This window comes from Barbus barbus, assembly GCF_936440315.1.
Source record: "Barbus barbus genome assembly, chromosome: 1".
NCBI classification, from domain to species: Eukaryota; Metazoa; Chordata; class Actinopteri; order Cypriniformes; family Cyprinidae; genus Barbus; species Barbus barbus.
Genome location: NC_136729.1, coordinates 1,010,121 through 1,036,500, shown reverse-complemented (window position 1 = coordinate 1,036,500; position 26,380 = coordinate 1,010,121). Strand labels below are relative to the sequence as shown.

Sequence of the window (26,380 nt, the reverse complement as noted above, 5' to 3'; positions counted from 1 at the left end):
TCATTTATGCAGAGTACAAGTACAGAGCTAATGAAATGCAGTTAGCATCTAACCAGAAGTGCAAGAATATAGTGTTTTATATACATATAAGTGCAGAGTAAATGAAGTAAATGATTTACAGAATGTACAGTGGAATTGCTATATACAGTATTGAGCAGAGTATATACAGAATATAAATAGGAATGCAATGTAGGGATTGTATGTACATTATGAACAGAGCAATGTGGGATTATATATACACATTATGAACAGCAGAGACGTGAGAACAGTGGTAATAAATAAATAAATACAGCTGGATGAGTGTGTGCAAGTATTGATAGAACAATGTATTCTATGCAAAATAACAGTAGTGCAATATTATAGAAATAGTTTACTGGGCTTTGTACAGTAACAACTTTAGACAGTTTATATTGTAATAACTTTGACAATGTGCAGTCTGTGCAAAATATGAATAGTGCAAATGCATGTGTGTAAAGTACTGTGACCAGTGCAGTAATAAGCAGGTGCAGGAGTTAGATTAGTGGTGTGGCGTTCAGAAGTGTCACAGCCTCGGGGAAGAAGCTCTTCCTGAGCCTACTAGTGCGAGAGCGTAGGCACCTGTAACGCCTGCCGGATGGAAGGAGGGTGAAAAGTCCATGGTTAGGGTGAGAGGCATCCTTGATGATGTTTCTTGCCCTGCCCAGACAGCGCTTATGATAAATGTTCTCAATGGAAGTTAACTGGGTGCCGGTGATCCGTTGAGCAGTTTTCACCACCCGCTGGAGTGCTTTGCGGTCAGATGCGGAGCAATTGCTGTACCATACTGAGATGCAGTTCGTGAGTATGCTCTCAATGGTACAGCGGTAGAATTCCACAAGGATCCTGGGATTCAGGTGAACTTTCTTAAGGCTCCTTAAGAAGTAAAGGCGCTGCTGTGCCTTTTTGACCAGAGTGGAGGTGTTATGGGACCAGGTGAGGTCATCAGAGATGTGGATGCCAAGGAACTTGAAACTCGACACACGCTCCACTACAGCTCCGTTGATGTAGATGGGTGTGTGTGCATGACTCCTAGTCCGCCTGAAGTCCACAATGATCTCCTTTGTCTTCTGGGTGTTTAGTTCTAGATTGTTGGAGGCACACCACACAGCCAGGTGCTGCACCTCATCCCTGTAGGCTGATTCATCGTCATCCTTGATCAGACCTACCACCGTGGTGTCATCTGCAAATTTGATTATGGTGTTGGAGCTATAAACAGGAACACAGTCATGGGTGAAGAGGGAGTACAGGAGAGGGCTCAGTACGCAGCCCTGTGGCACGCCGGTGTTCAGGGTGATGATGGAGGAGGAGAGGTTATCTAACTTAACAGACTGAGGTCTGTTAGTCAGAAAATCTAGAATCCAATTGCAGATGGGTGTGCTGATTCCAAGCTGGCTGAGCTTGGAGATCAGCTTGGAGGGGATTACAGTATTGAATGCAGAACTGAAATCTATGAACAGCATTCTCACATGTGTGTTTTGACTGTCCAGGTGGGTGAGGGCAGAGTGAAGTGCTGTTGAGATGGCGTCCTCTGTTGACCTATTGTGGCGATAGGCAAATTGGAATGGGTCCAGTGTAGCAGGGAGACAGGATTTTAAGTGGGATGCAACCAGTTTCTCAAAACACTTGGCAATGATGGGGGTGAGTGCAACAGGACGGAAGTCGTTAGGGACCGAGGCAGTGGAGTGTTTCGGTACTGGTACGATGGTGGAGGTTTTGAAGATAGTGGGGACAGATGTTTGGGCCAGGGACAGATTGAAAATGTCCGTGAAGACCTCAGCTAGCTGCTCCGCACAGGCTTTAAGCACACGACCAGGTATTCCGTCAGGGCCAGCTGCCTTCTGTGCATTCACCTTACGCAGAGTGGAGTAGACATCTGATGTGGAGAGTATGAGAGGCAGTTCACTGGGTTGATGCTCAGCTTTGAGTGAGATCTCCTTATTATTTTGATCAAAACGAGCATAAAAGTGGTTGAGCTCGTCTGGGAGGGAGGCAGAGCTGGAGGGGGGCACAGAGTTAGGTGGTTTGTAATCTGTGATAGATTGTATGCCTTGCCACATACGCCGGGGGTCTGAAGAATTGAAGTGATCTTCAATCTTCTGTTTGTGTGCGAGTTTGGCCTGGCGGATACCCTTCCTCAGGTTGGCTCTGGCTGAGCTGTAAGCCTCCTGGTCTCCAGACCTGAAGGCTGCATCTCTTGCTTTGAGCAGGAGGCGAACCTCTCTGTTCATCCAGGGCTTCTGATTGGGGAAAATTTTTATTTTTTTGTGTGTGGTCACTCTGCTCACACAGCTGTTGATGTGCGCCATGACAGAGTTGGTGTAAGTGTCAATGTTAATCTGAGAGTTTGTGGTGGCCTGGGCAGCAAACTCACTCCATTCTGTGTGCTGGAATTGATGTTGAAGAGTGGAGTCAGCACCTTCCAGCCAGATTTTAACAGTCCTTATTGTAGGTTTCACACGTTTGATGACTGGGGTATACTTGGGGAGCAGGAACAAAGAGAGGTGATCAGACTGACCCAGGTGGGGGAGGGGTGTGACTTTGTAGGCATCACTCACATTAGTGTAAACATGGTCCAATGTTTTATGTCCCCTTGTAGTGCAGGAGACATTTTGATGAAATTTAGGGAGAACAGATCTAAAAGTGCAGTGATTGAAGTCCCCAGCAACGATAAAGGCTCCATCCGGGTGCAGGGTTTGTAATTTGCTAATAGCAGCACAGAGTTCTTTCATAGCCACGTTAGCATTAGCGTCCGGAGGTACATAAACTGCAGCAGCAACAATGCAAGTGAACTCACGTGGTAGATAGAATGGCCTGCACTTGATAATCAGGAACTCCAGCTCAGCAGAGCAGTAGGTATCAACAATGACAGAGTCTTTACACCATGATTTATTTACATAAATGCATACTCCACCACCCTTGTTTTTACCAGAGGTTGCTGCTACTCTGTCAGCCCTGAAGAGAGAGCGTCCATCCATATGCACCACGCTGTTTGGGACATCGTTGCAGAGCCATGTTTCAGTGAAAAACATAACATTACAGTCCATAAGCCATTTCTGTGTGAGGGTCCAGATTTTTAGTTCGTCCATCTTGTTCATCAGAGACCGTACATTGGCAAGGAAGATGCTGGGCAGAGCTGGTCGATGTGGGTTTAGCCTTAGCTTAGCACGCAGCCCTCCACGCTTTCCCCGTCTTTGTTTACGGTCTCGACGCCGACGCCGAGCACTTCCGGTCGGTACGAGTGATCCGCCTGTCCGCGGTGATCTCAGTAGCTCCGGCGGGAGTTCGCTGAAGTCGAAAGGATGATCTAAAACTATGTTGGAACACTGTTTGTTGATGTCCAAAAGTGACTGTTTAGTGTAGCTGTAGTTCGCATAACTGAATCGCGCGAACACGAGTGAAATAACCAGGTAAATTAACACTATTTTCCTAAATCTGGTAAGACGCTGAGCCTCGCGATGTGTTCGCGCCGCCATCTTGGTCGAGATATTGAGCACCATTATGAAATTAATTTTTATCGTTAAACCTGATTTTCTGAGTGAAATATGTGAATTATAAGCAGGTCTAGTGGTGTCATGTAAACCAAGCTTAACATGGAGTCAGAAGCAGCTCTGTGTGTTTTTGTCAGGTTTGACTCGTGTGGCGTCTCTGGAGAGAGTGCTGTAATCTGCTCTGGTTCACTGATCTCTCTTCACTTGTTCTTTCAGGACTGTTTCACCAGTGGGGACCGTCCCCGGTGTCCCAAGGTAGGAGAAGTCTACAGTATTTCTGTCATTACACTGGGACTGTGTTTGCGGTTCTCTCAAACAATGACATTTACCTTGAGATCTGCTACTGAACACCCAAGTTATGTTTAACAATAATAATAGACCAAGCTGTGCACGGCTCACTGCACTTTCAGAGACCCCAGAGACATGATTATTCATCAAGCTGATCAAGAGTGTCAGTGAAGACATTTATAATGTTCCAGTAGATTTCTATTTCAAATAAATGCTGTTCTTCTGAACTTTCTATTCATCTGTGAATCCTGAAAAATAAAATACATCACGTTTTCCACAAAGATATTGTGCAGCACAACTGTGTTCAACATTGATAATAATAATAATGTTTGTTGAGCAGTAAATCAGTATATTATTATGATTTCTGAAGATCATGTGACACTGAAGACTGGAGTAATGATGCTGAAAATACAGCTGCAGATCACAGAAATACATTACAGTTTAACACATATTCACAGAGAACACAGCTGTTTTAAATGGTAATAATATTTCACTGTTTTTACTGTAATTTTGATCAAATAAATGCAGCTTTGTGAACAGAAGAGACTTGAACCCAAACGCTTGAACACTATCAGAAGAGCTATAGATTATTGTAGATGATATTCTGTAGATTGTTTGAGATGAATTCCCAAACATGCAGCATGTTGTAACTGTGTGTGTGTGTGTGTGTGTGTGTGTGTCTAAAGGCCATCCGTACGTGGAGATAATCGAGCAGCCGAAAGCACGAGGGATGCGTTTCCGCTATAAATGCGAGGGTCGATCCGCCGGCAGCATCCCAGGAGAGAAGAGCAGTGACACCACAAAAACACACCCCGCCATCAAGGTGAGGCGCTGAGACCTGCTCATACCTGACACATAAGTAAAGTAAAGTAAAAAGTAAAGTCGTGACGTATTGTCAAGTATGGTGACCCATACTCGAAATTGGTGCTCTGCGTTTAACCCATCCAAGTGCACACACACAGCAGTGAGTAGTGAACAAATGCACACACACACACACACACACACCGTGAACACACACCCGGAGCAGTGGGCAGCCATGCTGCAGCGCCCGGGGAGCAATTGGGGGTTCGGTGCCTTGCTCAAGGGCACCTCAGTCGTGGTATTGAGGGTGGAGAGAGCGCTGTACATTCACTCCCCCCACCTACAATCCCTGCTGGCCGGGGACTCGAACCCGCAACCTTTCGATTACGAGTCCAACTCTCTAACCATTAGGCCACGACTTGACACCGCGGCGGTCACATGACTCTGTGCGGCTCTTCTCATAGGTTCACAACTACAGCGGGGCGCTGAGAGTGCGGATCTCTCTGGTGACCAAGAACCAGCCATACAAGCCACACCCACACGAGCTGGTGGGCAAAGACTGCAAACACGGATACTACGAGGCTGACCTACAGGAGCGGCGGATACACAGGTGTGTGTGTGTCTGTGTCTGTGTGTGTGTTTGTGTGTGTCTCTGTCTGTGTGTGTCTCTGTCTGTGTGTGTCTCTGTCTGTGTGTGTCTCTGTGTGTGTGTGTGTCTGTGTGTGTGTGTGTCTGTGTGTGTGTGTGTGTGTGTGTGTCTGTCTCTGTGTGTGTGTGTGTCTGTGTCTGTGTGTGTGTCTCTGTGTGTGTGTGTGTGTGTGTGTGTGTGTGTCTGTCTCTGTGTCTCGGTGTCTGTGTGTGTGTGTGTGTGTCTGTCTCTGTGTCTCGGTGTCTGTCTCTGTGTCTCGGTGTCTGTGTGTGTGTGTGTGTGTGTGTGTGTGTGTGTGTCTCTGTGTGTGTGTGTGTGTGTGTGTGTGTGTGTGTCTGTCTCTGTGTCTCGGTGTCTGTGTGTGTGTGTGTCTCTGTGTGTGTGTGTGTGTGTGTGTGTCTCTGTGTGTGTGTGTGTGTCTGTGTCTCTGTGTGTGTGTGTGTGTGTGTGTGTGTGTGTTATTAGCTGAGGGTTTTCCAGCAAGCACTTGTGGATGAAGAACACAAATGAAATACTACAGTAAAAGTACATTTTCCCTAATAAACATTATTCCAGTAAAAGTAGAAATACTTGTTTTCTATTCAAGTAAAGGTACAGATTCTCTAATAAAATATTAGTCCAGTATTAAAAGTAAAAAAGTACTGATCAATGAACCATGTTTATTATTTGTTCTAGTCAGACTAGTCATAAGTCTAGATTAATAAAACTACTAAAAACATTGTTATTAATACAAATAAAGCTGAAATAGAGTAAAATATAAATATTAGATGAAAAACTTTGACTAAACAAAAATAAGAATTTTTTGAAATTTTAAATTAGAAAATTAAAAGTTAGAAAAATCAGTTGCCTTGGCAACTGCAATAGGTTACTAGATGGAAATAAATTAAAACTTAAACTGAAATAAAAATGAAGTCAATAGTACCGGAATAGTAATATTTAAAAAAAAGAGAGAGATTCAAATAAATGACATGATAAAATTAAAAAAATATAAACTTGCACGAAAATTCACACAATGAACAGAAAATACACTAACAAGAAAGAATAGTGCAGATATTTATTATGCATTGATATGCAAATAAGCAAACTTTATATTTTATTACCAAAGCTTCTTATACACTATCAAAACATTAGACTTCAGTTTATTTAAATATGAGAGTGCAGACAATTAGAAGAACCAAAAAAATGAGAAACAAAATTTGTGTAAGCGTGGCTACAAAGAGTATAGAAATATATTGAACATGCAAAATGCATGAACATTTAAAGGGGAATGTTATGAAAACATACTAGTTTATTATCATTTGAATCTACAGCAGTGTGGATATTAATTTGTATTATTTTACCTAAAATCAGGTTTACTTCACACATACCTGACAGTTATGATCTAAATATGAGTTTCATTTACAATAATCAATCCTAAGATCCAGCATTAATAACTTAGTTTATGTGGCGTTCAAGCTGATATCCCAGTTCATCATTGAATCAGTGAGCTGTTGACTCTTTTGATTCACAAATGAATCGTTCGGAGTGACTTTTGAAGCGATTCGACAGCTCGGACGTGATGAACCACTCTTGTGTCTTCGAGCAGGTGGTGATTTCTTCAGTTCTGAATAATGAAGAACAAGATGTTTTTATGAAATGTAGTAAAGTTTCCCTAAATAAAGAAGTACAGTAACAGTAAAAACTCTCTTGTTCCTGTCCACCTCTTCCAGCAACTGATTTTAATTCATTCAAACTCTGTTGAAACACATGAACAGGAGCAGATTGGAGGAGCTTGGCTCCATCTCTTGTATGTGTGCGTGTTATTTTTGGTCAGTGCTATATTTAGTGCTGGCCGTCGGAAACATCTCATCACAGCGCTGCTTCCGGTTTGGGCTCACAGATGTGTGTTGGAGGGAGCTCCATCTCGCGGCTCGAAGCCGTATGTTTCCAGAGCTCAGCCTGCCTCTGCCCTCTCATTTCTCTCTTTCAGTTTCCAGAATTTGGGTATTCAGTGCGTGAAGAAGAAGGATGTGGGAGACGCAGTTTCCTGTCGCCTGCAGACACAGAACAACCCCTTCAATAGTAAGACACACACCAGGACGGTCAGTCTGTGTGTGGAAACCCTGATTCACTTTACTTCTCAGGATTCACAGATGAACAGAGAGTTCACAAGAGCAGCAGTTATATGAAATGGGAATCTTTTGCTACATTATAAATGTCTTTACTGGCACTTTTGATCAATTTAATGAGTCCTTGTTGAATAAAAGTATTAATTTCTTTCTGACCACAAACTATTAAATAGTAGTGAATGACGGTTTCCACAAAAATATTGTGCAGCACAACTGTGTTCAACATTGATAATAATCAGAAATGTTTGTTGAGCAGTAAATCAGTATATTATTATGATTTCTGAAGATCATGTGACACTGAAGACTGCAGTAATGATGCTGAAAATACAGCTGTGCATCACAGAAATACATTACAGTTTAACACATTCACACAGAAACAGCTGTTTTACAATAAAATTACACTATTTAAAAAAAAAAAATTATTTCACTATTTTTAAAAATCCTTATTAATCCAAACTTTTGACTTATATACACACACACACACACACACATATATATATATATATAAATTACATAAATAATAGGTTTGCGCAATGACTGAAGCTCATTGTGTATTTATGACAGAAAATAGTCATAAGGGTCAATTTTGTGAAACTGAGATTTCTACATCATCTGAAGCTGAATAAATAATCTCTCCATTGATGTATGGTTTGTTAGGATCGGACAATATTTGTCTGAGATACAACTATTAGAAAATCTGGAATCTGAGGGAGCAAAAAAATCTAAATATTGAGAAAATCTCCTTTAAAGTTGTTCAAATGAAGTTCTTAGCAACGCATATTACTAATCAAAAATGAAGTTTTGATATATTTACAGTAGGAAATTTACTAAATATCTTCATGGAACATGATCTTTACTTAATATCCTAATGATTTTTGGCATAAAAGAAAAATGTATAATTAATAATACCTGTGCTACTTATGACTGCTTTTGTGCTGCAGGGTCACATGTATGATTAGAATCATGTTTTGTGGTGTGTCTGCAGTCCCCGAGCCCAAGATCTGGGAGGAGGAGTACGATCTGAACGCGGTGCGCCTGTGCTTCCAGGTGTCCATCACGCTGCCCAGCGGAGAGCTGTACCCCCTGGAGCCCGTCGTCTCGCAGCCCATCTACGATAACCGTGAGTCCCGCGCCGGACACACGTCTGACCGCTCACACCTGAGCCTCTGACCTCTAAACCTCTGACCTCTCTCTCCTCAGGAGCGCCCAACACGGCTGAGCTCAAGATCTGCCGCGTCAACAGGAACTCTGGCAGCTGCCGCGGAGGAGACGAGATCTTCCTGCTGTGCGACAAAGTGCAGAAAGGTCAGAATACACACACAAGCCAGTCTCATTCAGCTTCACTGAGACACTACTATAGGTGCATTAACTCTTTCCCCGCCAAACACAGAATTTTGCTGTTAAACGCTAGGGGGCAATATCACACATCTCCTGAATGAGTCTAGAATCACTCGATCAAAAACTATGCATATGAAAAATCATCAGCACTAACTGCATATAAATGAACGCTGTCTAAAGTTTCAGAGTGAGGTGTGGATCCAGAAAGTGTTGAAGGCCTGTGAAGCTTTCAGATACTGATGGAAGACATCTACTGCATCTTTGCTTTGATAATATTACTGAATATGATCCAGATGTATTAGTTGATAAAAATGAGATTTGCTCAGCTTTTTGCTCAAAATGTTGCTTTTTTATGAAATCTACCTACATTCAAGTGTTGATGAAAAACCAATGCTTGAAGCTAGAATAAAACAGATTTTCAGTTTGAAAGTAGAGGGTCTGATCTTTATTTTGATGTTTTGCATGTTCAGATATTCATACAGCAAAATATTCTGGGCACCATGATGGACTTTTAGTGAAAATCAGCAAAAACGCTGGCGGTGGCTGGAAACCTTTTCAGAAACGCTGGCGGGGAAAGAGTTAATATCTTTACGTTTTATACTTTCTGTTGAAAGTTAGTCATTTTTATTAGTTCCCTATTAAATTTTAGTAGAAAACGTATTAAATTGTTAGAAAAATGAAAGCTGAAATAAAGCAAGTTTTAATAAAATAATTTTATATTTTACATTTAAATTTTTACTGTAAAATGTTTAGTAATGTCATTGTTTTTTGTTGTTAGTTTTAATATAAAAATATGAAGTTCTTATATTTTAATTAATTTAAACTTAAAATTAAAGTAAGAAAAATAATTAATTAATATAATTAAACTACAAAAAATAAGAAATATCACGTCAACTAGTTGAAATTTAAAATACTTTTTTTTTCTCACTTAACCTTGATTTAATTTCAAGGGAATAACATTTTAAATTTAATTTTAGTTTTCCAGTAAAATATCTAAATGACTTATTTACAATGAGGCTAATTTACTTCAGAACCCAAATCAAGAGAATATTTAACAGTCCATGTATTGAGTTAAGTTTATTTATCTTGAGTTTAACTTTGCTAATCTGTAAATTGTGGCATAAGAAAAATAAAACATTTATTATTGTTGTTATTTTTATTATTAAAGAATACTTCTGAAGTAAGTGATTTTGTTTCAAGGTTTTTAAGGTACTTTTCAAGATTATTAGTGATAATGCAGCATATAGAACTGTGACTGATCCGATGGCTGTCGGTCAAATACTCAAAAACAGCCCAGTGTTAGTGATTTATTTAATGTTTATACAGCTCTTTATTTCAGTTTTAGTTATTCCAGTGCTTCAAGTTAAACTAAAAGAGAGAGTAGTGATGCCTTGGCATCCAGCTGCACATAGTAAATCATTATTTTGCTGCTTGTTTAGTTTGAGTGCGTGTTTGTGTCAGTAGTAGTGTATCGTTGCTTGTGTTTTGTAGAGGACATCGAGGTGCGCTTCTTCCAGGACTCATGGGAGAGCAAGGGCAGCTTCTCTCAGGCTGATGTTCACCGGCAGGTGGCTATCGTCTTCCGCACGCCACCGTACCACAACGCTAACCTGACGGAGCCGGTGCGCGTGAAGATGCAGCTGCGCAGGCCGTCCGACCGCGAGGTCAGCGAACCCATGGACTTCCAGTACCTGCCGGCCGACCCGGGTGAGAGCCCTGCCCCGACACCAGCGCTCCGCTTGAGGAGAAACACCTCAGAGCTCATTATCAGCTCTATATACTCTACAACACCACACACAATCTAGGGCTGTAGTCTAGTCCACCTTTGTCGAGTCCAAGACCAGGACTATCAAGTCTGAGTCAAGACCGAGTCCAAGTCAAGTCCAAATGAGACAGTCAAAACCACATACTTAACTATTGATCATTTATGTGAGGTTTAGGTCACGAGAGACAGCATATCTTCTATTCTAAGATAATCATGTTGCATTATTATTTGTAATGATCTAAAAGCATGTGCAGGAACACTGTAGGATCAAATTAGGCCATTTTATTTACTTTAGGTTTAGCAAAAAGTCGCGTAAGCTGAAGTGCAACTTCACATTTTCAGCATTTTTATTAAAGTGTAACAATCACATTCTGGGCTGCCAATGGAAAATATTACAAAGAACAAGCAGCATAAGTCTAAAATAAATCTACATGTTCCCGTTCTTGAGCTTGTTACTTGTTCTAAAGCAGGGTGTCCAGACTCAGTGCTGGAGGGCCGGTGTCCTGCAGAGTTTAGCTCTAACTTGCAGACCTGCTGACCTGTACGCATGTTGTGTAGCGGGCACGCATTTTGAGCTCTAAGTACGCAGGTACGATTTGTCACTTTAAACTACGCAAAAACCTGCTGACGCCTTTGTGCAGCACAAACCAATCAAGCAACAGCAAAGAAAGAGCTTCGACCAATCAGAGCGCTGGGTTCATTCCCCATCTAGCAAGTAGGATGATTGACAAATGCGTAACCTATCATTAAAAAGAGACTGCAAATAGACAGCAAAACTAAATCCTGCTCGGTCTCGTACCTTTTTTACTCCCGCCGTCTGATTTCTGAAAAGAGGACAGTACACACGGTACTTAACTAAGGGAAACGGGTCGGGTGGATGTGGAAAGTTTGAGTTGAGTTAACTTTATCCTCTGGAGTCGACGTGATTGCATTGATATTCTAGAGGAACTGTGAACAGAATAAAAGCACATTCATATTCAGATCTGCTGCGGTTTATTAGCTGCACTCACTGAACAGCGTCCTTATATTAGGGCTTTCAGTCCAAAAAAGTGCAGGTACTTGGATAAATACTGCTATATTTGCACTAGAGCTTCGCCCGTGTCTAATAAACCTTTAATAAAGTCTTCCCGGAGCATTCACATCTGCGTTCAGCTGCTGACAGAGCTGAGAGATACCGTGTTTGAGTAACAGATCCACAAACACAGTATTATTTCTGTATTACAGTCATTCATAAGTTAACAGGTCAGATATAAACACTGATGTTTATGGTAGCGATCAAAATAGAGCTCTTGAAAGTTAACTGGCGCTTCAAATAATGTTTGTGTCGATGGCATTGTTTGGCCACTAGGTGCAGAGAAGTGACTTAAAACTGTATTTGTGATTGAATCAAGAGATTAGTTTAAAAACACTGATTCATCCAGTAAAGAAACAAGTGAAGTATTTATGAGCGAGACATTAAATCATTCAAACCACTTTATCATCATTTTAATGAACTAAATATATTAGAAATACATAGCAATTTAAATGTTTAATGATTCGTTCAAATTAAACACTTAAATAGACTGCAGCAATGGTATTTTGTCACATTATTTTGTTTCGTGGGAGAATCGTGATCTCTGTTTGAGACAAGATCGTGATTCTCAATTTATCCAGAATCGTGCAGCTTGTGCAGAGCTTGACATGAATAACGTTATCCTAACACTACTTAATTTTCAAGCTAGTTTGCCTATTCACCAGGCATTTAAGTTATCAAAGTAGAGTAAAGTTATGTGCTCGGTGACAGAAAAGTGTGTGTTCATGCCTTGCAGCTAAAAAACAAACAAACATGACATCAGATGAGGACACTGACAGGGAGAGAGAGCAGCAGACATGAGAAGAAACCAAAAATACCACAGCACTTCCTCACAAAATATCCTGATATGATATATCAGCATTTGTTTGCTGTTTGCCTTAGGCCATATAATACAGGTGCCTATATGTCCCCCGGGGATAGGGGATATAGACAGTGTTACAGGTGTTCAGTTAGAGAACAATTAAAGATTGGAAGGTTTTTTTATTTGTTTCTAGGGTTGGTGATATGGCAAAAAAAAAAAATCTTGATTTTCTCAGAACATTTGACCAATTCTCGATTTTGTACGATTTTAACTAGTCAACTTGAAAATATAACTACAGCATGATTGAAGCAACTATTTCTTTATTAACCCTCTGGTTAAAGAAAACTCTACACATGAAGTTGCCATCATGATGTAGATGTTAAATCACTAAATATCTTTGCAGAAAAGATGTATGAACTACAACTACATCGTGTACAAACTCTTCTTATGCACATATGTTCAGAAATAATACAAGAAAAATGCTTAAATTCTCTCGTATCTCGTGCATGAAACGGCTTTCTAAAAACACGGCGCTCTAGTTATTAAAACATGTTTGACTCCCATCTTCTTGCATGTTTTCCTGTTCCACTGCCGCGTGGCATCTTTGAGAACACAAAGCACATTCTGTGTGAACGGCACCGAGAGCGCTTAATCATGCGTTTGGATCGGTCTTCTCTCTTTACTGTTATTGGCAAAGTGTCTGATTCTAGCGTTTGGTCATATTTCTATTCAAAATCTGGATTCCTCGATTTATAAAAAAAAAAAGAATTGTGGCAAAACATTAAAATGGCCCAGCCATAGCCACAGTGTTTGCTTATTGTTACTTTATTTCAATTTTTGTGTCATTTATTTATTTTATTTTACATCAAGGTGTTTGATCTTCCAGGCTTTATTCGTTCTGTTTCTTATTCATTTGGTTCCTCAGCATTTGCTGATTTTCAGGGTTTATTTTTTTTAATTTATTTAAACATTTTGTAAATGCGTTATTTTTTATATATATATATATCTTATAGCATGGTAATGGTGCATTTGTATTTGTTTTGTTAATAAAAGTCCCATATTTATTGCAGAAAGTTAGTCGTTGTAAGTTCTAGATAAGCTGGGAACTGGGAATGAAAGTGAAGGTAAAATGCGCACGGGCATTTATAAGCCGTTTAAAAGCGAAGGAAAGTGATGTGGACTCCAACGTACTTTGTAAAATCAAACTGTATTGTGCAACTCTTCAACATTGTGTCTGTGGCCAAAATAGCAATGATGTATGCCTCCTGCAGCACACACTCAGAGCCAGGCGTATGAGCAGCCGACCAATGGCAGGGCCCGTTCTAGAAGGAGTTAAACCAATTACATTACCCATTTTCCCAACAAGCGAGCCAGATTAATTTGTTTTGAAAGAGAAAACAAAAGCATATATAGCTGGACTCGGTCGAGTCCGAGTCCAAATACCAACGAGTCGGAGACGACAGAAACAGGTCTTGAGTCTGGACTCGAGTACTACAGCCCTAACACCTTCCCTTCAGTGCTAACTCAGCGCTAGAGTTACACTCACTGATTCACAACATTATCTGCATGTGCTTTAAAGCCTTGCCGGTTAAACATTTCATTCCTACACCTGAAGCACGCACTAAACACCTGTCTAACAGCGCCTGATTACTCAGCTAACTTATCTTTTGCGCTAATACTGTCAAAACATACAAGGTTTCCATACAGACTGAGTTGGTTATCTCTAAAATGAAAGTAAATAGTTAAGAGAGAAACGGATGCGTGCCTGTATATTAGATGCGTGCAGCTCTTAAAGGGACAGGACACTAAACGTGCTGTCGACTGTCATTAAAGGGATAGTTCACCCTAAAATTACATTTCTGTCATTATTTACTCACTCACATGTTTCCCAAACCACTATTAATTTCTTGTGCTGAACCCAAAAGAAGATATTTTGAAGAATGAGGGTAACCAAACAGTTGCTGGTCCACATTGTCTTTGATAGGAAAGAACAATCCTGTGGAAGTCACTGAGGACCAGCAACTGATTGGTTTTCCTGCTTCTTCAAAATAGCATTTATGTTCAGCAGAAGAAAGAAACTCATCATCGTCCTTTAACGTTAATAAAACACCAAACACAGAGAAAAATCACTCTATTCTTGACCGAAAAACTTTAATACAGTTGCTTTAGGAATCAGTCTATCTAGTGTTTTATTTCTATATTTGTTCACAGTTTCTTGAATGCTCTGCTAAATACACCTATTGTACCTGAAAATAAAGCACTGTTTGTTGTATTTGTATATTATGTGTATTTGTAATGTGTATCTTTGTTCTTATTTTTTAATAAGAAAGATAAAATAATGACAGATTTTTATCTTCACCCACTTTGGCCTAAATATCTGCCATCCTTTTTATATTTGTTACCTTGATTGGGAAATTAGTTTCCAACATGACACAGAATCGTGATATTTCTGAAAGAATCGTGATATTGTTTGTTCTGTGTTGAATGAGCAGATGAGCACAGACTGATGGAGAAGCGCAAGAGAACAGAGGGAATGCTGCAGAACCTCAAACTGAACAGCATCATCACAGGTGTGTGTGTGTGTGTGTATCACTGTCATACAGTGTTATTTTAGCTTGTTACTGAACACACAGAGCTGATGATCAGTGCATGTGCTGTATGTGCAGGATCCTCTGTGCCTGCAGACCGACGGCCGTTTAGCACCGCTAAACGAACACTAGGCATCTCTAAACCCCCAGCGGCCTGCAGCCTCCCACCAGGTAACCAGAGCTAAACTGAAACATGCATGATTAGGAGTTTAAAAACAGTTAAAAATACAGATGAGCTGAAAATGTGTTCACGCTCAGTTCATCTGAGATCAGGATGAGTTTGTTTCTTCATCAGGTTTGTATAAATGTGTCTCTGCATCAGTGTCTCAGCAATGGATGCTCTGCAGTGAATGGGTGCCGTCAGAATGAGAGTCCAAACAGCTGATAAAAACATCACAATCAGCTTTTGTCTTCTCCAGATGTTACCTGATGGACTGGAGTGCTGTGGATTATTGTGATGTTTTTATCAGCTGTTTGGTATCTGACCCTGGAGCACAAAGCAGTCATGAGTAACACAGGTATATCTGCAGCAATAGCCAACAATACATTGTATGGATCAAAATTATACATTTCTCTTTTATGACAAAAATCATTAGGATATTAAGATCATGTTCCATGAAGATATTTAGTAAATTTCCTACCATAAATATATCTAAACTTAATTTCTGATTAGTAATATGCATTGCTAAGAGCTTCATTTGAACAACTTTAAAGGAGATTTTCTCAATATTTAGATTTTTTTGCTCCCTCAGATTCCAGATTTTCTAATAGTTGTATCTCAGACAAATATTGTCCTATCCTAACAAACCATACATCAATGGAGAGATTATTTATTGCTGGTTTAATGCTCCAGGGTGACGTGTGCTGCAGGTATAGTGTGTAAAGCACGTCTCTGTGTGTTTCAGTGCCGTCTGCGGGTGTGTCGGTGAAACCGCAGACCTCCTCGTTCTACAGTCAGCTGTTCCCTCAGTCTGCTCAGAGTTCCCTTAAGCTGGATCCGCCGGCCTCCAGCTCCACCAGCGACACCTGGAAGTTCCTGCAGACCCTGAAGGTGGACTCCCAGCCCAAACCTGCGATCTTCCAGAACCCCAGCGTGCCGCAGGACTTCCCCACGGTCAATCTGTCAGACCTGCAGGACTTCACCCTGAGCAACTTCATCACGGCGGAGCAGATGAGCGCCTCCGAGCCGGGCCCCGGCCCCGTCCCCAGCACCGCTCCCCAGGACGCCTTCAGCGACGAGCTGCCCGAGTTCCCCAGCTTCTCTGAGGTGCACGGCTCCGACGTGGACAACATCAACATCGAGGATTTCCAGGCGCTGCTGGGCCAGAGCGGGCTGGCGGGCGAAGCCAGGCCTGCGGAGGACCCCACGGTGCCCGGCTCCACCTGGATGTCCTTCCCTCCCAGCATCGCCAGCCTCATCCAGAGCGAGAGCATGATGGAGAGCGCGGCCCCCACGGCCCCGGCCGTCCTGGACGATCTGGAGGTGCTCAACTCCATCGACGACGACCGCTTCATGTCCATCTTCACCAGCACAAACCAGGTGGGCTTTCTGTCCGGACACCCCACCTAGAGCACGGGAACCTGAGGGCCCTTGTATTCGTGATGACTTCAGACGGTCTTGTGTACAGTGCTTTCTCCTCGCATCTCTCACCCTGAAGCAGGATCACCAGCTAAACCACAGTGCCTTACTGACCGGCTCAGCCAATCACTGCGCAGCATCCACAGCCTCGCAGACCAATGACTGTGGAGAACTCTGAGCTCTAGTGCTCACCCAGCAATTATGGCCACTATAGAATGTACTTCTTCAACTAAGAAGAGTTTATTAACACTTTTAAAGGAGCATCACACCATTTTTGTCTTATTTTTTAAAAGGTAAACCTGTGTTTTGCAGCCAGGAATTAAAGTTTTCATTTGATAATTTAATTAATCTTGTACCTAAGGGATAAAACATTGATATGTTTAATCATTCTTTCAAGATTTTATGCCGTTATTTGCTTGCCACCGATAATACATTTGTATTAAATCATAAATCCAGGAGAATTAAGTCAATGCAGATTTTCTGAAAAACATCAAATAAAAGATTTCATAGGGCACTGCGCAGAAATGTGAATACATTATTATACTGTTAAAATGTTATTATAATAATGTAAGTAAGCCATTAAAATGGACTAGGATAATTATAAAGAAAACTAAATTTGGGACTGAGACTTTTATACAAAATAAAAACAGATTTCAAAATAAATTTGTTAAACTTATAAGTCGTTGCTTATTAAATTTCAAGGAATTATACCTGCTTTTAAGCTCTACTTTATTACTAAAATGGAAAATTTAAAATAGAAAATCATGAAATTGAAAGTAAATAAAACTGATTTCATAGGGCCCAAAATGTCATTTTTGTTCAACTTTGATAAATCGTTTGTTAAATTGTGTAACTTTTATGATTTCAATTAATTGGACAAGCTTTGTGGTTACTAAAATTGAATTTACCATTGAAACAGGATCCAGAAAAATGAAAAGGAAAGAAATGGAGCTGCAGGATTAGCCCTAAATGACTATGAGCACTAGGAAGTCGTCTCGTTTATCTAGTGCGGGTCCCGTTAGAGCATCTCTGAAGGCTTCGTTCGTTCTGTCAGTCTCGTCTGTAGTCGCTGTTTGTCTTTTATTGTCTGCTGCTTTATTCTGGTGATCTGTTACACATTATGCATGAATAAATCTGACAATCCCTGGCTGTTTGTGCCAAACCCAGCACTGACAGCTGCCTGCAGAAGAGAAGTGTGCGGCTGGCTCATAGAACTTGTAAATATTCTGAAGAGGAGCTACCTGTGTGAAGGACAGAGTTCAGCAGAGCCACCGCTGCAGCTTTACCGCAGTAATCCTTCATGATGCTACTGCAGGCTCGTTTGATGTTCGTTACGCAGCACAATCGTTAATCGCTCCGCTTGCATGGGAAGAGAGACGGAGGTAATGGTTTCTGTTTTGTGAGCTTGCAGCAGTTAAACCTCTTGTTTTGACTCCATTTGTAGAAATTAAATATGCTTTTGTACTATTATTTCAGCTGTAATAAATGCATTTATATCACAGTTCTGCCTTTTTCATAATTATGAGTTTATATCTTACAATTTTGCCTTTTTTTCCTTGTTATTCTGAGTTTGTCTTGTAATTTTAAAGTTTACATCTTGCAAATCTTTTTTTTCGTGCATTTCTGATTTTTTTGTACATCACAATTCTGATATTTCTTGTTTTTCTCACTTTTTCTTGACTTTCTGGCTGTTTTTTTTCTTGTAGTTTTAAGTTTATATCTCAATTCTGATTTCTTCCCTGTAGTGTTTACATTTCACAATTCAGAATATTCTTGTTTTTCTCACTTTCTCGTAATTTTGAGCTTACATCTTGTAATTCCGATTTTCATCATAATCCAGAGTTTTCATCTCTGCGTGTGGTGCAGATCTGCTGTTTTGACACGACTGGAGGAGGACCTGTGTTGTGCACAAACTAAACACTTTTGTCTCATGTGAGCTGCAATGAATGTGAGCAACTGCTTTATCTCACAGAGAAACACCGGTTGAAACATCCCGGATTTATTTGGCAAAACGAACGAATGAACAAAACCTTGTCAAATAGAAAAATGACTCTTTAAAAGGAAAAACTGAAAAATCTCAAAGCCCTTCAACATTTGGGCTTGTCTTCAGGTGCAGTCCCCGCTGGACGCCAGAACAGGAGACGGGAGGAAAGCAGCTTCACGTCACCTCCTGGTTGGTGACCTTGTTGACGATGTGTGAGCGGCGAGGAACGCTCTCCAGGTCGAACATGCTCTCGTAGATGGTGGGGCAGATCTTCCAGCGGTTGTTGCGGTAGATGCCCAGGTACGAGTAGACGTCAGGTTTGTAGTAGAGGATGCACTTGACGCCGGCGGCGCGGATGGTGGAGTCCAGGCGCATCACCTGCTCCTCGTCGGTGAAGTTCTGGTTGTAGACGCAGATGACGTGCCTGGAGTCGGAGTGCGGGTCTCGGGGGCTGACTTTGGCCGAGTCGATCTTGCCGTCCAGCGCGGCTCTGGCGATGCTCTCCCAGGCGCGGTCCACCTTGAAGCCCGTGTCCAGGTGCATCAGCCACTTGCCGTAGAGCACGCTGTGATTGAGCGCCAGCTCTCTGATGGTGTGGAAGCTGACGCTGCGCCCGCTCTCCAGCAGCGTCTCCCAGCTGTCCTGCAGCCCCTCCACGTCTCCGGTGTCGCTCCAGTACTGCGGCCCGCGCACCGCGATCCAGCCCACCGGGCCCCCGGCTCCGTGCCGGCTGACCTGCGAGGGCCGGTGGGACTCCAGCCAGCCGCTGAACTCTGCGCGGGGCGTCTTGCGGACGTCGAACACGATCCAGGGGTCCATGTCGGCGGCCATGGCCTCGGCGGCGTAGTCCTCGGCTGAGAGATGCTGGTCCTCCGTCATGGCCAGCCGCTGGTCAGCTCCGCTCTGACCTCTCACACAGAACACACCAGAGCTCCAGCTGCTGGAACAAATCTGTAAAAGCGTCGTATAAATAACCATCACTTGACTTCTTCCCCTCAGCATCTCTTAATGTTGGCTTTTCTCACACAATGTGGATGTTTCCTGAGATTGTACATGTATCTGTCAACTTCATTATTAAGAGCTCGACAAAACCTTATAATTCATACTCTGTCCAGTATACACACTCACATAGTAACTCATGCAGTTTGAAAACACTGAGCTGTCTATATTGATAGAAATATATTGAATGTCTAAATGTTACATCATGTTGTTAAATGTGTTTATATTCAGATCATATTTAGGAAGTGCTGACTCTCTCTCGGTCCCGCAGTTCATCACAAACCCATCTGCTGTCGTGTTAATATGATCTTTGTCGTATGAAACGTATCAAAAGAGTAAAATTCTCACTCTGTTGTGTGTTTTTCTAGCAAAACTCTGCTGAGTCACCGCGGCTCTCATCCGCCTCAACGCTTCCGGCTTCTGCTTCTTCTCTGTTGGTTCGTTTCCGCCACCTTCCGTGATGGAGGGTGAAGCGCTGGTGTTTAGCGAAAATAAAAACAATAAAGATAATACAAATAATATTTACTCTATATCGTTGACTAAATTCTATTATAAAAAAAACGTGTTTTTATTTTAAGCCGATTCGGTTTCCGACTCTGTAACTTTATTTAAACACCCGGAAGCACAAAAAGCACCATAAAGCAGCGATAACTCGCGCAACCAGAAATCAGGAGAAAATCCACCGTAAAATACCGATAAATATCGCAGAAAGGCACGGACGGTGATCGGTGATGGCGCTTTAATCGTTTTAGCGACGGAGCTGCGGGAATCCAGCGAGTTTATCTTCATATATCTGTAGTTTGAGAGCAGACTGCGCCGAGATGCCGAGCAAGAAGAAGAAATATAACTCCAGATTCCCTCCGGTGAGCCGCTAACATCAGCATGCCTATCAGCACGTCATGTTTACTGCACGAGACTGCTTTACTCAGGCTTACCGTCAAGATTAGCTCATCGGGGGGTTAGCATGAATGCTAGCTACCCTCCTCTCTCTCTGTGGTGTTCAGGCTGATCCGGTTTGGGTTTAGTCTGTGTTCACACTGGACTCCGGTTTGGGTTTAGTCTGTGTTCACACTGGACTCCGGTTTGGGTTTAGTCTGTGTTCACACTGGACTCCGGTTTGGGTTTAGCCTGTGTTCACACTGGACTCCGGTTTAGTCAGAATGTGCTTGTGTTGACAGACTCTCACGCATGACTGATCTCTGCCTTACGTCTTTCACTTCTCATATAGAGATGCAGCTCGGTGTCTGCACGGCGCTGAATGACTGGAGAGTCTTTGTGTTTGGTTTTGCAGGCCAGGATTAAGAAGATCATGCAGACGGATGAAGAAATCGGCAAAGTCGCCGCCGCAGTTCCGGTCATCATCTGTATCCTTTTGCTCTCACTGTTTGTGTTGTTTGGGCTATTCTGCTTCCACGCGTCATCTTGTGTATTTTTAGGATCATCAGGTTTGTAGAAATGTGTCTCTGCATCAGTGTCTCAGCAATGGATGCTCTGCAGTGAATGGGTGCCGTCAGAATGAGAGTCCAAACAGCTGATAAAAACATCACAATAATCCACACCACTCCAGTCCATCAGTTAACATCTGGAGAACACAAAAGCTGAATAGTTTACAGCTGTTCTGGACTGTTTTGATCGGTGCTGATTCAGTAAAGTGTGTGTCGGCCGCATGGATGGATGTAAAGTGTGTGTGTCGGCCGCATGGATGGATGTAAAGTGTGTGTCGGCCGCATGGATGGATGTAAAGTGTGTGTCGGCCGCATGGATGGATGTAAAGTGTGTGTGTCGGCCGCATGGATGGATGTAAAGTGTGTGTGTCGGCCGCATGGATGGATGTAAAGTGTGTGTCGGCCGCATGGATGGATGTAAAGTGTGTGTGTCGGCCGCATGGATGGATGTAAAGTGTGTGTCGGCCGCATGGATGGATGTAAAGTGTGTGTGTCGGCCGCATGGATGGATGTAAAGTGTGTGTGTCGGCCGCATGGATGGATGTAAAGTGTGTGTGTCGGCCGCATGGATGGATGTAAAGTGTGTGTCGGCCGCATGGATGGATGTAAAGTGTGTGTGTCGGCCGCATGGATGGATGTAAAGTGTGTGTGTCGGCCGCATGGATGGATGTAAAGTGTGTGTGTCGGCCGCATGGATGGATGTAAAGTGTGTGTGTCGGCCGCATGGATGGATGTAAAGTGTGTGTGTCGGCCGCATGGATGGATGTAAAGTGTGTGTGTCGGCCGCATGGATGGATGTAAAGTGTGTGTGTCGGCCGCATGGATGGATGTAAAGTGTGTGTGTCGGCCGCATGGATGGATGTAAAGTGTGTGTGTCGGCCGCATGGATGGATGTAAAGTGTGTGTGTCGGCCGCATGGATGGATGTAAAGTGTGTGTGTCGGCCGCATGGATGGATGTAAAGTGTGTGTGTCGGCCGCATGGATGGATGTAAAGTGTGTGTGTCGGCCGCATGGATGGATGTAAAGTGTGTGTGTCGGCCGCATGGATGGATGTAAAGTGTGTGTGTCGGCCGCATGGATGGATGTAAAGTGTGTGTGTCGGCCGCATGGATGGATGTAAAGTGTGTGTGTCGGCCGCATGGATGGATGTAAAGTGTGTGTGTCGGCCGCATGGATGGATGTAAAGTGTGTGTGTCGGCCGCATGGATGGATGTAAAGTGTGTGTGTCGGCCGCATGGATGCATGTAAAGTGTGTGTGTCGGCCGCATGGATGCATGTAAAGTGTGTGTCGGCCGCATGGATGCATGTAAAGTGTGTGTTGGTGCTCTTTCCTTGACTCTGATCTGAGCTCGTGCTCTGGAGCTGTTCCTGGAGTCTCTCCTGACCAAAGCGTGTCACGTCACACAGTCACGCAACGCCAAAACCATGACCACCTCACACCTGTGAGTCACAGCCGCCTTCCACTTCCACGTGTCTTTCCAGCCGCCCGCTGGCCCGGTTCCTCATGTGTGTGTGTGTGTGTGTGTGCAGGAAGCAGTGCATCGAGCTGGAGCAGCAGTTTGACTTCCTCAAGGATCTGGTGGCGGCGGTTCCTGACATACAGGGCGAGGGAGAAGAGAACCACACGGAGGGAGAGAAGATCCCGCGCAGGTCAGGAGTGTGTGGTTTCACAGCTGAAGTGTGTTTGTGTGTGTGGTCTCACAGCTGAGGTGTGTGTGTGTGTGTGTGGTTTCACAGCTGAAGCGTGTGTGTGTGTGTGGTCTCACAGCTGAGGTGTGTGTGTGTGTGTGTGGTTTCACAGCTGAAGCGTGTGTGTGTGTGTGTGTGTGTGTGTGTGTGGTTTCACAGCTGAAGCGTGTGTGTGGTCTCACAGCTGAAGTGTGTGTGTGTGTGGTTTCACAGCTGAAGTGTGTGTGTGTGTGTGTGTGTGTGTGTGGTTTCACAGCTGAAGTGTGTGTGTGGTTTCACAGCTGAAGTGTGTGTGTGGTCTCACAGCTGAGGTGTGTGTGTGTGTGGTCTCACAGCTGAGGTGTGTGTGTGTGTGTGTGTGTGTGTGTGTGTGGTTTCACAGCTGAAGCGTGTGTGTGTGTGTGTGTGTGTGTGTGGTTTCAGAGGTCGTAAACCCGGCTCAGGACGTAAGAACGGTGGTGCTGGAGCCAAAGGCAAAGACAAGAAACTCTCTGGCACCGAATCAGAGCAAGAGGTACATGAGTCCTGTTCGCTGTGTGAGACTCTATCCCACAATGCAACGCCATCTTTACGTCCACACAAAACTGGATTAAAAATGCAACGTTTCCAAGACGCTTCAAGAAAGCTCCTGCAAAGCTACAGTGCTGTTAAAAGTTTTAGGCACTTGTCATAAATGGGTTTTCTTGATCAGTTAACTTCTATGAACTAAATTAACTCAACATGTGTTGTGAGCATGCTCTGTGTTTAAAGCAGCTTTTGTCCTCGGTGCTCTTGAGCAGAGTTTCTCAGGAGGTTTCTTGAAGCAGAGACACAGTTCTTCTGGATTTAGTCTCAGTTTGTTCTGTTTCTTCATGTGATTCCAGACAGACTGATGATGATCAGATCAGATCTCAAACATCTCACTGGATTATTACTATTAATGGATAAAACTGATATTTCCTTCTGACACTACAGCAGAAGATAAAGCCATTTTTAGCTGCTGATAATGCTAGTGATCATCTGACACCGCTGTGAGTCACATTTTAATGGTGTGAAGCGTGCTGTGATTTATACTCTGGAGCAGGTGATCTAATGCAGTGCACATCAAGCGTGTAAAGCCTGCTCCGTGCATGAAGCTTCAAATGAAAGTCCTGTCTGAACATGTTTGTGTTGTGTTCAGGATGATTCAGAGGACAGTGAGACAGACGGAGAGGAGGACGAGGACACGTCTCACACCAGCACAAACACACAGCCTGCAGCTTTCTTCCACAGGTACAGCCCAGACCACCACACACCACATTTATATTAGACCGGTTAACACAAACTAATAAATTAATGACCAACACAATATTTGATAATTAAACATAAATGTTCTTCTCTGTAGGCCAGTTCTACATGTTATGATAAATTAGGTGACATTTTTATTTAATCACAGAAGTATAATGACTGATTTGTTCAACTTCCCCCTTGTAAGCATGTTATAATTATGACAACATAAAGCACTGACAAATAAGCCTGGTGTAAACATTATGAAAGTCAGTATTAAATCACACAAACTAAAGTAGATTGCAGAAATATAAAACCACATCTGTTGCTTTACCACACAGTATTTATGTCATTAATTCAACATCACTGTAATAAACACACTGTGTGTAAACGTGTGGATTACACTTTTTAAACACTCTGTAAACTTTAGACCAACTTTAAGTAAATAAGAATATATATATATTTTACCTTTATTAAATAGCCTATATTATGTTAAGGTGGAAGTCTTCATGAAATGCAGCGTAACACTGCTCTGCTCGATTCCGGGGGTCAAATCCACATTTGTTTGGAGGGGTTCCCCTGGTAAGATTAGCATTTCAGGGAAAGCACCTCCGCTGCGTGTTTTTAAGAGTCTTTTCTGCTCGCTGCAATAAATCAGTTTTTCTGAACCCAAATCAATTTTGCCAAGACAGATATTTTCAGAGATGATAGACAAGATGTTATAGAATAATAATTGAATGAAAACCTAATTTTGACCAAAAAAAACATCCCTGAGTGACATCTGACGGGTTTTCCCAGATCAGATCTCACACACACACATATATAAAAAACTGAAACTAATTGGATTTATTGATGATTTGTTTGTGTATTTCAAACCTATTCAATTTATTAGAACTATTAAGACAATCTGACCCGTTTCATTTCTGTATGACTGACAAATATCTCATTATTTATATCTCATTATATATCTCAATATCTCATTATTTTTAGTTTGTTAAAACTGTCTTAATCTTGGATTTGTATGGCTGTTGTGTGTGTTCTCTGGTGTGTGTGTGTGTGTGTAACTGACTCTGGTGTGTGTGTGTGTGTGACTCTGACTCTGGTGTGTGTGTGTGTGTGTATGTGTGTGTGTGTGTGTGTGTGTAACTCTGACTCTGGTGTGTGTGTAACTCTGACTCTGGTGTGTGTGTGTGTGTGTGTGACTCTGACTCTGGTGTGTGTGTGTGTGTGTGTATGTGTGTGTGTGTGTGTAACTCTGACTCTGGTGTGTGTGTGTAACTCTGACTCTGGTGTGTGTGTGTAACTCTGACTCTGGTGTGTGTGTGTAACTCTGACTCTGGTGTGTGTGTGTAACTCTGACTCTGGTGTGTGTGTAACTCTGACTCTGGTGTGTGTGTGTAACTCTGACTCTGGTGTGTGTGTGTGTGTGTGTGTGTGACTCTGACTCTGGTGTGTGTGTGTGTGTGTGTGTATGTGTGTGTGTGTGTGTAACTCTGACTCTGGTGTGTGTGTGTAACTCTGACTCTGGTGTGTGTGTGTAACTCTGACTCTGGTGTGTGTGTAACTCTGACTCTGGTGTGTGTGTAACTCTGACTCTGGTGTGTGTGTGTGTGTGTGTTCAGAGGGGAGGCGGTGCTGGTGTCTCCGCAGGCGTCTCTGATGTCTCTGCTCCCGGCTGGTTCTGTGCCGCTCCGGACCGAGGATGAAGACGAGGAGGACTACGACTCCTAGCTGCGCCGCTCTCCTCACACACATCCTCCAACTCACACCTTTTAGGTTTTTTTAATCTTATTTTATTGAGGCTGTTTTATTGAGTCAGCGTTTCTTTTCTTTGGATGAGCGGCCCCAGGAGCGAGAGCGTGTTTCCTGCACTATTCTTTGGTTCTTCTCGACTCCGGTCATGTTTTAAGAGCGCATCACTCGCGTCTGAGGAAGTCCAGGAGATGTTTTGGTTGGTTTTAGTTGTTTTGTAAGGGAAATGCAGAGCTTCTCTCTTGCAGTGATTAAACTGTCTAGCCACACTTTCATGCAGTTTATAATTCATTCTGTTCCAGGTTCATCTGATGCGTTGGTTTGGTCCTGAGAGCGTTTTAATTGTTTCAGACACACTCTCTGTTCATTCCCTCGGGCGATGCACATTTGTATAGATTTCCCCTTTGTTTTCTATCTTTTAGACTCTTTTAATGTTCGCTGTGAAGCTGGAGAGAGTCAGGTGACTTCTCTCGTCTGTTCGCTTTTAACATTCTCTTGATTTTGTATGAGTGAAATAAACTTTGAGGTTTCAGTAATTTTCTGTCGATGTGCTTTCTTCATGGGCCAGTGGTCAGAAGCATTCACTCGGAGAGGTGTTAGCTCTGTTAACGCTTGTCTGATTTCACCGAGGCTGTTTCTGACATTGCTCTGCGAGTCTGTTGGTATGCTTGTCTGGTTAGCCCTGAATAATCGTGCTTTAATGGCTCAAACATTTGAAGAAAACGATCATTTCTTGAGGGTTTTAGTAGTATAGTGCTGCACACTGGAA

The 26,380-nt window shown here is 42.7% G+C and overlaps 3 protein-coding genes across 8 annotated transcripts in view; 2 read left to right on the top strand and 1 right to left on the bottom strand.

Annotated features, from left to right (window-relative positions):
* rela (v-rel avian reticuloendotheliosis viral oncogene homolog A) overlaps positions 1-17,997 on the top strand; it is a 30,436-nt gene extending 12,439 nt beyond the window's left edge. The window contains exons 2-11 of the mRNA XM_079392912.1: positions 3,723-3,761; positions 4,481-4,617; positions 5,060-5,205; positions 7,214-7,305; positions 8,338-8,472; positions 8,553-8,657; positions 10,182-10,397; positions 14,822-14,899; positions 14,996-15,088; positions 15,823-17,997. Coding sequence (XP_079249038.1) covers positions 3,723-3,761; positions 4,481-4,617; positions 5,060-5,205; positions 7,214-7,305; positions 8,338-8,472; positions 8,553-8,657; positions 10,182-10,397; positions 14,822-14,899; positions 14,996-15,088; positions 15,823-16,487 — 1,706 coding nt within the window. The 3' untranslated portion in view covers positions 16,488-17,997. The remainder of the gene's footprint in view (positions 1-3,722; positions 3,762-4,480; positions 4,618-5,059; positions 5,206-7,213; positions 7,306-8,337; positions 8,473-8,552; positions 8,658-10,181; positions 10,398-14,821; positions 14,900-14,995; positions 15,089-15,822) is intronic.
* Positions 17,998-18,479: 482 nt separating this feature from the next.
* Positions 18,480-20,871, bottom strand: cUnh11orf68 (chromosome Un C11orf68 homolog). Of its 5 annotated transcripts, XM_079394143.1 has the most exons (3): positions 20,618-20,871; positions 20,415-20,584; positions 18,480-19,431 (listed from the first exon to the last, which is right to left on the bottom strand). In XM_079394143.1, the coding sequence occupies exon 3, from the start codon at positions 19,357-19,359 to the stop codon at positions 18,655-18,657; it is 705 nt and encodes a 234-aa protein (XP_079250269.1). In that variant the 5' UTR covers positions 19,360-19,431; positions 20,415-20,584; positions 20,618-20,871; the 3' UTR covers positions 18,480-18,654. The 5 variants fall into 5 exon arrangements, with proteins under 5 accessions (XP_079250269.1, XP_079250271.1, XP_079250267.1 ...); XM_079394145.1 differs by having other exon boundaries at positions 20,415-20,871; XM_079394141.1 differs by lacking the exons at positions 20,415-20,584; positions 20,618-20,871 and adding an exon at positions 19,828-20,105.
* On the top strand, positions 19,915-26,146 carry LOC306858186 (dr1-associated corepressor-like). 2 transcript variants are annotated; one of them, XM_079398601.1, is made up of 7 exons: positions 19,915-20,342; positions 20,771-20,843; positions 22,274-22,367; positions 22,456-22,575; positions 23,038-23,128; positions 23,774-23,865; positions 25,482-26,145. In XM_079398601.1, exons 1-7 carry the CDS (start codon positions 20,301-20,303, stop codon positions 25,588-25,590), a joined length of 621 nt encoding a protein of 206 aa, XP_079254727.1. In that variant the 5' UTR covers positions 19,915-20,300; the 3' UTR covers positions 25,591-26,145. The 2 variants fall into 2 exon arrangements, with proteins under 2 accessions (XP_079254727.1, XP_079254728.1); XM_079398602.1 differs by having other exon boundaries at positions 19,924-20,342; positions 20,708-20,843; positions 25,482-26,146.
* The last annotated feature ends 234 nt before the right edge of the window (positions 26,147-26,380 follow it).

Bases quoted from the DNA above. Each gene is read 5' to 3' on its own strand.
- LOC306858186 (XM_079398601.1), top strand. From the start codon at position 20,301: ATGCCGAGCAAGAAGAAGAAATATAACTCCAGATTCCCTCCG. The intron at 23,129-23,773 runs GTACATGAGTCC...TGTTGTGTTCAG, and splicing joins GCACCGAATCAGAGCAAGAG to GATGATTCAGAGGACAGTGA. The intron at 23,866-25,481 runs GTACAGCCCAGA...GTGTGTGTTCAG, and splicing joins CCTGCAGCTTTCTTCCACAG to AGGGGAGGCGGTGCTGGTGT.
- cUnh11orf68 (XM_079394141.1), bottom strand. From the start codon at position 19,878: ATGAGAGCCGCGGTGACTCAGCAGAGTTTTGCTAGAAAAACACACAAC. The intron at 19,432-19,827 runs GTGAGAATTTTA...ACGCTTTTACAG, and splicing joins CTAGAAAAACACACAACAGA to ATTTGTTCCAGCAGCTGGAG.